Raw genomic sequence first — 10995 nt, forward strand, 5'->3', positions numbered from 1 at the left:
CGAATCCTACTGTTCGACGAGGATTTCCGAGCATGTGAGCCGTCACTCCAAGCAAATCTCAACGCACCCGCATACCACTAAACCTGCTGATATGCTCGAAGGCTACTTCCGTTACTTCTCGCCGAGCGGTCTCACTATACCAGGCGGCCCGAGCACATGGCACATTTGCGATTGGGAGCAGAGGTACATATTTGCTGTGACCATGGACGAAGAACACGACGATGCAGCTGTGGCGCTCACGTTCTTGAAGCAGCACATCAATGACCTGAGCCCGACCGTCTGTGCAATTCACCTGTCTGCAGAAGGCGCTATCAGCGAAGAGTTGACCGAGTTCAAGGGCACAGTCCCAGCCGGCACCTGGTATCCACGACTCCAAGATCTGCAGATAATGCCAAAGGTCAAGGCCACATCTCGGTCTGACCTACACGAATGCCAGAGACTGACGCCTAATGTGGACCTCGTCTCTTATGGAGCATCCGAGGCAGAGTGTGCTACAAAACTCGTCGTCTTCAAGTACTATTTCCTCAACCAATTCCTCTACAAGACATGGCATGAGATGAATCTGTTGGCTCGTCTGCCAGCTCATCCCAACCTCGTCTCTTTTGATAGCTTGGTGTACGACGAGCCAAGTGATCTACTTGTTGGCTTCACTACTGTCTACCTACCAGGCGGAACCATCAACAAGGATACCTCACGGGATTTCAAGCTAGCATGGCTGAAGCAGCTGACTCATGTCATCGATGACCTCAACTTCAGATTCGGGATCATGCACCAGGATGCAGCCCCTCGCAATCTTCTCGTAAACCCAGAGACGGACCAGCTTGTCCTCTTCGACTTCAACTAGTCTGGTCGCATCGGTCACACCTGGTTCTGTGCCGAGCGCGATGATGTTAAGGGCGTCATCTTTACGCTGTACGAGATCATTACTCGAGACGAGCAACACCGCATGGTCCCTCACACTGAGCAGGATCCGCATGCAGTCAAGGAGCTGGAAGAGTGGGTGCAGCATCCGGAGGTGAGACTCGATCAAGATGTTGCGGAATACCAAGCTGTACTCAATGGATGGGTGAAGCAACGACGCGAAGGAAAGCAGACCTCCATGTACACCGACGGTTTAGAGCCCATCGACTGGCCTGAGCCTAACATTGTTTGGGAAGACTGCATTTCGCTGCCATGGGTTCGTCCAGCTCCGTCATCTTCGGCGCAAGAAATTGAGCCTCGTTCTCGGGTCTTGAGGACCAGCCAGGGATCCACATCCAGTGATTCGAGCTCATAGCGACAGTCCATGTGCCCAAAAGTATGCGAAATATGTCCACTACCAAGGCCCAGCATACTGTCCACTTGGGGAGGCGTGCGCGAATCTATACGGCTGTCTGTAAGTTTGGCGCTGCGTGGGTGATCGAAGTGCGGAGCTTATAAGGTGCGAAGTTGCAGTGTCGAGGCTCAATTATGTTCGACGGATTGGCCGGCAAATGCGGACTCGAAGTGTAGAGGTCGGAGGCAGTCCTGCTGGTACCTGCCAGGTGTGTTCAACAATTTACAGGAATAGAAACAAGCTACAGGTACGCATGGTGATAGAAGCACTCTTCGCTATGTGACTTTTCTAACTCCTCGCTCAGAACACAACCCAGACCTATGAACACCCAGCAGGTGTACCCCAAGTGACAGTGAATCTCATGTTGCGACATGACAACATAATCTAATCGTAGATCTCCAGCGGCGCAAGCTGGTCGATATTGTACAGCCAGTTCCCACCTCTCTCTTCCTTCTCAAGCCTACCAGAACATTAGCAAACACATCAAAACCAGTTTGCCAGATGGGGCTATTCTGGACATACCAATCATAAGGCCAAGAGACCAACGTCCCCTGAATCATTTTCAAAATCTCCTCCGCTTGATCCTTCGTCAAAATCTCCTCCACAGCCGGCGTCCTCGAACTCTTCGTCGTAGCCCTCCGTCTCCTCTTCTGGGAAGAGCTATGCTGCAGCCCTCCACCGGGAGCAGATTGCGTAGCCGTCGTTTCAGGAGCACTGTTCACGTTCTCCGAATACTGCACCGTTCTCTTCCTCTCGAAACTGCCACTCCGCACATCCGCTGCACCATTGCTCTCGTTGGACAATGTATGTTTAGCACCGTCCTTCTCATCCAAGGGCTGCGACTCCGGCGACGGCACAGCCGTAGGTCCTGAACTAGCGCCACTTCCCGGACTTCCCGGCATCATCGTCCCATCCCTCTCCTTCTCCATCATCTCAATCCCACTAGCATCACTAGCCTTACTGCCCGGCCTCAGCTTCCCAAGCGCAGCCCCAAGCAGACTCTTACTTCTCGACCTAGCCTCCGACGAAGTCACCTCGATCAACGACGCCGCAGTCCCTACACTCACTGCATCCTGTCCCGCACCAGGGGGCCCACTCTTATCCGGTGCCTCCTTTGGCGTCTTAGTTTTACTTGCTCCAAGACCCTGACTCTGCATGAATCGCTCATTGTAATCGTTGAAGCGCTCGTAGGCTTTCCAGTCCAGGACTTCGGAGTCGGGCATACAGCGAAATACCTGCCGGTAGAGTTTTGTGTTATTTTCGGCGACAGTGTTCCAAATATCGTGGTAGAACCCCGAGACGATGGGGTCGGTCATGCAATCTTCGTTGACTTCGGGCCGGCGCATGGAGTGCACGAAGGGTGCAACGCCTTTAGTGGTTGTCGAGGATTGGGAGAGACGTTGTGCGAGGGGTGGACCGCCGATATCTGTGTCATCTAGCGCTGGTAGATCGGGGAGTTGAGACCGAGGAAGCAAGCCTGCGGCGACAGTGTCAAGTCGCTCTGTTGGCCATGGCGGCCGGATCGGCATATTCGATATAGCCTCCCGCTCTTCATCCTTCCGCGCCCTGGCCCCACGCTGCTCCGACTCTTTTGCCAGTCTACTATCCGGCGCTTCCTTCTTCAGCAGGATCTCCCTGCCTTTGGCATCGACGAACGAGTCCGTCAGCCCCTCATCACCAGCATCAACCAACGTCTTCATGTTATCAAACCCATAGCCATCTACATCCATATCTCGCTGTATCTCTTTCTTGCTCTCGCCCTTCATAGTATCACTCCGATCCGGGTGATCCATAAGAGTCGTACTATCATCCTCGAAACCCCGCTGCTGTGGAACGACCGTCACATCAGGCGCTACCTCCGGCACCACCCTATTCGTCTTCACCGTAGTCGCCGGCGAGACTGGAGCAGCCGTAAAATAATCGTTCCACTCTTCCTCCTTTCCTTTAGCAGGCCCGTACATCCTCTCCATCTCTCGATCCTGCACCTCTCGTTCCTTCTCTCGCTGCCCCTGCTCTCTCCTATAGATAGCGTCGACATCAATTCCAAGATGCTCCCTCTGTAACCTCTTTCTCAGCGTATGCGCAAATTCGCCGACTTCGTAAGGTTCGCCGCCCATGAAAGAAGGCAACATCTTCGTATCCGTAACCACAGCCGCCACCTCCGAGTCCCTAGACCCCAACATAGATCTCTCGTTGATGTTGGCAGAGCCGATAATCACAGTACGATCATCGACAACCATACATTTGGCGTGGATGTAGAGCTGCTCCGTTGTGAGACACTTACGAGGACCGATCTTACCCCATTGTCTCAAGCTGTAAAACCTGATATACTCCTCCGGATCGATCCCCCTGGCCCTCAGCCTGCCGAAGACGGAGCTATCGCCCCTGCAAATCGACCTGTATTGACACTGCATGATGAGTCGGATGCTGGTACCGTCTTGAGAGTCGACGCTGTTTTGGAAGCCAGGCATAAGCGGGATAACAAGGCAAGCCTGCCACTTCTCGCCCTCCTCATGCGCCCTGATCGCTCTCTCCACTAGCGCATTGCCGATCTGGTTATGAATAGGTGTGCCCTCCACGACGCAAGAGGAGATATAGAACTGGTTTTCAATGTACACGAAGTGCTCGGAGGTGCGAATGAGATGGCAGTAAGCGTTCATGATTGAGTGCTCCACTTTATTCGGCGTGCCGATGCTCCATGGGCTGCAGGATCGCAGGATCTGAACCTGACATGTTCCCGTCATTCCCAAACGCTCCAGCTCTTCGAACTCGAACTCAGGCGGGGGAAGCAAGATCGGGGTCGGTCTGCTGGGAACACGATTGCGCAAGATGTAGTTCCACCGTTGGACGAAATGCCTGCCCACATCGCGAGCAGGTTGACCAATAATCTGCATAGCGATATCGTGCCACGGCATGCGCGGCACCTTCGTCCGATCATACATCTCCTCGTACGGTCGATCCAGCGCATAGAAGTCCTGGACCCTGGGATTCGAATAATCTTTTCCAGGCCAGACTTGACAATGTTCGCTATCTCTTGGGAGATCGTGTGGCAGATCTGTCTCGAATCCAGTCAATTTGTCGTCCGTAAGCGAGTGACAAGGATCATCCCATCGCCCGAAGCACAGATCGACTCCGCCCACAAAGGCCATCATGTTATCCACCACGACAAGCTTCTCGTGGTGCGCCCAGAAGAATTGATTCTGCCGAAACTGATTCGGACTCCTCTGGACAACAATGTTCTCATGCAAATCCAGCAACGCCCACTTAGTATACTCACTATCAATGGGGATCGCACTCTCAATATTCCTGTACACGATAACGAAGATCTTCACCCCTTGCTCCGCCTTTCTCTTCAATAACCTATCCAGCCTCCACTTCTGGCTGATAGCGGCCGGACGGCGCATGTAAATTTCCGGACTGAGCCACCAGTCATGGATGTATACAAAATCCCGCGCGTTGTCGATGGCGCGGGAGACTTGCCACATGTGATCTCTTCCATCCACCAGCCAGCGCGCGTGGACGTTATTCCGGACGGGAGCGTAGGAGCCGAAACGTTGTTTTTGTGACCAGAGTGTGTTAGCCATCATCGTATTCAGGGATTCTTGGAACTGGAGGTATTGACGTTCACTGCGGGCAACGAGTTTGAGCTTGCGTTCGGCGTTGTAGAGGCGCAAGAGGTGGTGTTTCCCGCTTGTAGTATTGTCGACGGCAGCTTTGGCCATCTCGGAAGCAGTCTTCTGATCTATGATCGTCTTCGCCCTTTTCTCGGTGCGGAAGTCGGAGTCGACGAGGAAACAATCATAGGGTATCAGGCTCTCTGGTCCATCCACGCAGACGACATATGAATGTCGAACCAGGAACCACTTCGGTCGATGGCGTTCTGCAAACCCGCCAGTAGCGGCCATAGCGATTCCCATCCCCTTCCTCTTCAAATCACGATGTTGGCGTGAGGCGATAGTAAGAAGCCCCTGCTTCCCCTGCCAACCACCTTCGGCACTCAGCCGAACAGCCAATGCGCTCAGTTCCAAGAACTTGCACAACCTCGTACTGTCTGCGCGGAAGATCAACCATCTGATCATCTGCTGCAAGTAGGTCTCAATCCTTCGCCGCTGGTATTCGTTATACCGTTCCCTCTGCGCGGTATCATCCCTCCCGCCAGAGACAAATTCGCCCGTCGACGTCCTACGCGGCGGAGCATAACTCGATTTCCGCCTTGTATGTTTCCGCATACCAGCCGTGGGCCGCTGAGAAGCTCCTGGTGTGGGAGGGACCGCAGTCTCATTCCCACTACCGCTCACCTCGCGCTGTCCGCCGTCCAACTGCTCCGGCGCCATCTCCTCATCTTCCTCATCTTGCAGCTTATCCCACAACCCACGCGCACCTCTCAAATAGGGGAATGCCGATTTCGGGAACTTCGGTATCTTAGCTTTACTCTTGCTATCGCCACCGCGTCCCTTGAAAGTCTGATCAATTTTACTAGAACTCCTGTACTTGAAATGCAAATTGAAAAAGTCTTGCAACGATCTTCGCACCGTCCACTGCATCCGTGCCGGACCATTACCGTATTCCAAATCAACCTGAAAAATGAGGTGGCGATCGCCTTTGTTGTCCTTGCGCATTTCTGAATGAGGAATTTTGATTTTGAGCTGTTCCAACAAGACCGGGACCTTCTTGTGCCCGTGCTCGTCGCGCTGGTACATGGATGCGAAGACAAGCGCTGCTGGTGCGCCGGCAAGGAGCTCCGCCATTAGTTGTGCGGATTTTTGGTGATCGACTCGCATTCTCTCTTCTTTTTTCCGCTGTCCGAGCATCTTCAGACCTGCTTTTACCTGTCGCCATTTCTGCGCACTGCTGCTCGCTTGGCGGTCCGCTCGCATTCGAAAGGGTGAACCATTTCCATCGAGACCCGTGATTCGGCGCATTGCGCTAGGTCGTGGTCCGGGTGTCTCGGCTGTGACTTCTGCGTGCTTCCGAGCGGAGTACGAAATACCACGTGCACCTTCGATACCTCGTCTCCATGCATTGCGGATGCGATCTTTGCCTTCGTCCTCGGACACACCTCCACCAGCCGCTCTCTCCTGACCCGAGTCGGACACATCGGAGAGTGTGTTGTGGCGTACAGCATTCGGACGACTACTCGATCCGTGTAGATGAGGGTCGCGTATGAAGGAGGCGAAGCGTGATTGTCGTGGTGTAGCCGGAGAAGAATCGTTGCCGTTCAGATGTGGTCGCTTGGACTTCCGTCGCTTCTTAGGCCGGAGATCGTCCACTTCTTCGCGCTCAGATTCTTCCTCCTCAATGTCTGCATCTGCCGCTTCGCTTGGCTCGACCGGATAGGAGGGCTCGCTGCGCTCCGACTGTGGTGACAATGCGCCCATGGGTGTGGCGAACCCCGTACTGCCGCTCTGACCGCGCGTGTGGAAGGACGATCCTGATGGCGATGCCAGTGCCTTGAGCTTGCCGAAGAACGAAGCCTGTCGTTCGCGTTCCTTGGCATTGGGCGCGCGATCTGCGTCCGGCTCCGTCTCCCACGTTTGCGTCTTCTGTAATGGCGAAGGCGCCACCTCATCCTCCGCCGTGCCTCTAGCAAACTGTACGCTTCGACGATGCGAGGGCGTGGTCATGCCCGTCCCATTTGGCCTTTCTCGCGCCACTGGCGGAGAGTCTGGCGTCCCGTTGCTCCTAATCAGGTGATTCGTAGGCGCCACGCCCGAAGCACCAGGTTGTGACTGAAACGGGAAGCTACCATCCGCTGCCTCCTGCCCTAAAGCCTCGTTCTCCGGCAGATCCGGCAACTCCTTCGCCGGGTCCAGACTCGCCAATCTCTGCTGTGTCCGTAGCGGGCTTGAGACGTAGCCATTCGTCTTCCTCAGCATCTCTTCTTCCTCGCGAACATCCAACTTTGTGCCCGGGGAGACATCTCGGACCGTGGTCGCGAAAGGAGGCGAGCCATTGTCGTGTTGGGAAGTGACGGCCGGTGGTTTTGCAATAGCGGCAGTGGCCATAGTATACTTCAGTAGCAGGAAGGTGCGAGTCAATCTTCCCTCCCTTTGCTCCTGCCTCTTCTGCTGCTGCTGCTCGTGGTTGATTCTGGGCACTGGCTTCCATGGCAGTTCTTAAAAGCCAGGTTGCTGGGCAATATTCAGTCCGATAGTATTGAACATTCCGTGGACTGTTTCCGTATGTAACTCGGGTTCATTCGGTAATAGAACTGCAAGATGTTCGCATTAAACAGGATGTCCGGCTGCTCATAATCTCGCATGTGAACTTCCGCGGTACGCCATTATTATGCACGGCAGATCACGCTAACCCAGACTCGCTTAACAGCCTAAACCCCTGCCGAGCCTATCGATCAGTCCGTGCGCTGGGGGAGTGGTCCACAATGCTTCGACTTCTTCTTCTCCATCTTCCAGGTCATCAGTCGACCTTCCATCTCAGATCAGTACCATGAGTTGAAGAAGACCTACTGACACAGCTGTAGGGAGCGCGTGTGTGGTCGATAACATGCATCATCACGATTCGTCCGAGTGTCCACTAGACCAATCTGATAGTACTAAACATGACCTCTCGCGCAAGCTGAGCCAAGAACATAGAGCTATGCTTCCATCTTGGATGACTTCAGAAGATCGATATTGGTCATTCTAAGGAATTCGCAGTCTCTCACCTCACGGAACACCCGTTGAACAAAGCCATGCATTCCTTTTATCCAAGCTAGAGATATTGGCCAGGCTCGCCGACATGTCTTTATCAATCCAAGTCCGGCTTGCCACCTGATCAGTGAAGGGTAAGTATACAGCATTGAACAAAGACCCTCGTCCACCAGGATACAGGCCGCTTGTTCTTTGTGAAAGCCATGTCTGCTTCCAGTATAACCACGCAGCAACCTTGCAGGATAACATTCTCAACCTCATCCACCCGCCTGGAGACCTTGATATACCCGACCAGCTATACAGTAACCCACTCACTGAGGAAGAAATAAGTCAGACACAGCAAATATGGTTTCTCCAATCATCATCAACCAGCAGGCTGCGCCCCTGATGAACAACACACAATACAAATGCAAGACCTGCGATCTTCCCTATGCCGAATGCTGCTGCGGGACTCGTCAGAACACCATTGTTCGACGTGGAGGTGGCGAGAGCACCAAATGCAAGACATGCGATTTGCCGTACGCTGAGTGCTGCTGTGGTACTCGTAGGTAGAGTCGGCCAGCTGCGAAGTGTACAGACAGTGCCCACGCCTACAACAATCTGATAGTTTGCATATATCCAGAATAAAAGCTGCTATTATCTTTGATTGTCTTGTAGCAAATTATGCCATTAATACACCCCCGATGAAATGATCTTGATGAGCATTGCCGATGTTCTGTGAAATCGTACCATGGAGTGATGTTATCTGATGCATGTACGACCGGATATGATACATGCATCTAGAACTCCTCAACTTTCGCAAGCACGCTTGTGCTCGTGCTGCAATGCAACCTCAAGAGCGCCACGCCAAGAGGAGCCAAGGACAGCAACGCCACGTTCCAAGTTATTCAGCGAGACCGGTGAGCAAAGGGAATCATATAAGCAGTAGCTCGACGAGATGCTTCCGTCCACTTGTCGCACATCACGTCGAACGACACCACGAGCTTGACCATGGCTGGTACTCCGGACGGCGAGAAGCCGACTTACCAATACCAGCCCATCGTCCCCTCTGAAAGTCTACGCGATCACAGTCTAAGGGTCATCGTACTTCTCCCAGCTGACGGTAGAGATGCACCTTTGCGATGCGAGCTGGAGCATATAACCATCGGATCCATACTAGAGGACTACGGCGAGAAAGCCTACAATGCCATCTCATACACCTGGGGCGACGAGAAGTTCTCGGAGAAGCTATACACCATTCAATCCGGGGAAGAAGACACCTACCTACTGATATCTCCAAGCGTATCCCGAATCTTACGAGGTCTTCGTGGCCAGGACGCTAGGGTGAGATTGTGGGTCGATGCTATCTGCGTCAACCAAGCCAATCTGGCGGAGAAGAATGATCAGGTCCCACGTATGGACAGCATCTACCGCCTCGCTTCACAGACTCTGGTCTGGCTTGGCGAAGGCGACCACACCATCTCTCTCGCATTGTCACTGGTGCTTAAAATAGTAGAGTTGCAGCTCCAACAACCCGAACAATCGTCTTTGGGCATGGGAATGGCTTTGCAACAAGTCCTCCGTGTACGATCCGATGTCTTCGAGAAATTGCTCCAGCTACCCTGGTTCCACCGCCGCTGGATCTTACAAGAGATCTCCTTGGCCCAAGAATGCCACATGTTGTATGGCGAGACGGCTTACTCCTGGACCGTTGTCAGGAAAGGCTTCGAGCTACTACAGCAAGCACAGGGTGACTGGCTGGGCATGCAGACCAGACTATTCGACAACAAGGCCGAGACGGCCATCCGGACGATGCTTAGTCTGAATCGCTATAGCGGTCATATTCTAGATCTGCTCTGGGACTTTCATCATGCGGCTTGTAAGGAGAAGCATGACAAGATATATGCACTATTGGGTCTCCTGAAAGATGCAGCTCCTGGAGACTCCGAAGTAGGTGCGTCCGTAACGGTGGATATTGACTCTGACGAGGCACTCGCAAGCTTCGCTGCTCTGGCTCTGGAACAGAAAACGCAGCCCGAGCCATTCGCAGTTGTGGTAGACTATCAGAGGTCTTGGCAGGAGATCTTCACGGAAATCGCAGCCTACTTCGTTGCTACTGGATCCTTCGCTGCTATTACGAGACATCTGTATGCCTTTGGCTCTCTGGCGGAAGGCAACCCAGGTCAGCCTTCGTGGGTGCCAGACTGGTCGCGCGAGCGCAGAGTCGAACCCAAAGGTGGGCTCAGCAAGACTGTCCCGTGGGTTAAGGCAGTGGAGGTGGAGCATACTATCGTCCATCTTATCGGCCACAAGCTCGGCGAGGTCGAGCATGTCTGGCAGGACTTTCCTGCGGAGGCGTCCGAGTTCAGAGCTTGCATTGCTTCGATCGCTGCTGGTGGTGTCGAAGAGAACGGAGTTGAGATTAGCGATACTCCCGCCAGAAAAGTCGCGACTGGTAAGCTGATCAGAACTGGTCTAGACACTGCAGTCCTTGAACCGATCAATGATACCACCAGCAACATCACCGAGGCTTACATCGTGAACGACCTGGCTGCTACAGGTATCTCGAAAGTGCTCTTCGACGGAGAACAGAATCGGAGCCATGACGGACTGCTCACTGGCATACAACGCTGTCTCAAGTCCGCAGCCTTTTTCTCCACCAGCGAGAGTGAGGTTGGCGTAACAGGCACAAAGATACAGCAAGGCGATGTCATTGTTGACATTGAAGGCTACCATGCACTGCCTGATGGCGCTTTCAAGCAACAAGTGGGCGGCGGTACTCACAAGTCGCGGCAAGCAGCTATCCTACGACGAATCAAGGTGACATCCAAGGAGTGTGGCAAGCCAGACTGCCAGTGTAGAAGCACAGCTGAATCATATCAGCTAATAGGGCCGTGTGTTGTTGTTGGCGACAACGCTCGATCAAGCGAGCCCGGGCGGGAATACAGCATACTGTAAGCCTAAATATATGTCAGGTACTTTCCTTGGCTTGGCACAATGCAAGCGTAGCTCAGAATATCGATACATGACAGCTCTTGTAATATGCGAGCA

General features: G+C 53.5%; 3 protein-coding genes across 3 annotated transcripts; 2 read left to right on the forward strand and 1 right to left on the reverse strand.

Annotated features, from left to right (window-relative positions):
• Positions 1-202: 202 nt before the first annotated feature.
• Positions 203-1276, forward strand: LTS14_001141 (uncharacterized protein; the record flags this gene model as incomplete). Its single annotated transcript, XM_064833850.1, has 2 exons — positions 203-799; positions 845-1276. 2 exons carry the CDS (start codon positions 203-205, stop codon positions 1274-1276), a joined length of 1029 nt encoding a protein of 342 aa, XP_064698811.1.
• Positions 1277-1699: 423 nt separating this feature from the next.
• SPO14 (Phospholipase D1) lies at positions 1700-7320 on the reverse strand (the record flags this gene model as incomplete). Its single annotated transcript, XM_064833851.1, has 2 exons — positions 1700-1775; positions 1838-7320. The coding sequence occupies 2 exons, from the start codon at positions 7318-7320 to the stop codon at positions 1700-1702; spliced, it is 5559 nt and encodes a 1852-aa protein (XP_064698812.1).
• A 1635-nt stretch (positions 7321-8955) lies between these two features.
• Positions 8956-10902, forward strand: LTS14_001143 (uncharacterized protein; the record flags this gene model as incomplete). The annotated part of the gene is made up of 1 exon (XM_064833852.1): positions 8956-10902. The coding sequence occupies one exon, from the start codon at positions 8956-8958 to the stop codon at positions 10900-10902; it is 1947 nt and encodes a 648-aa protein (XP_064698813.1).
• Positions 10903-10995: the final 93 nt, after the last annotated feature.

The sequence above is a fragment of the Recurvomyces mirabilis genome, assembly GCF_035927965.1.
Source record: "Recurvomyces mirabilis strain CCFEE 5264 chromosome Unknown scaffold_2, whole genome shotgun sequence".
Lineage (NCBI taxonomy): Eukaryota > Fungi > Ascomycota > Dothideomycetes > Mycosphaerellales > Teratosphaeriaceae > Recurvomyces > Recurvomyces mirabilis.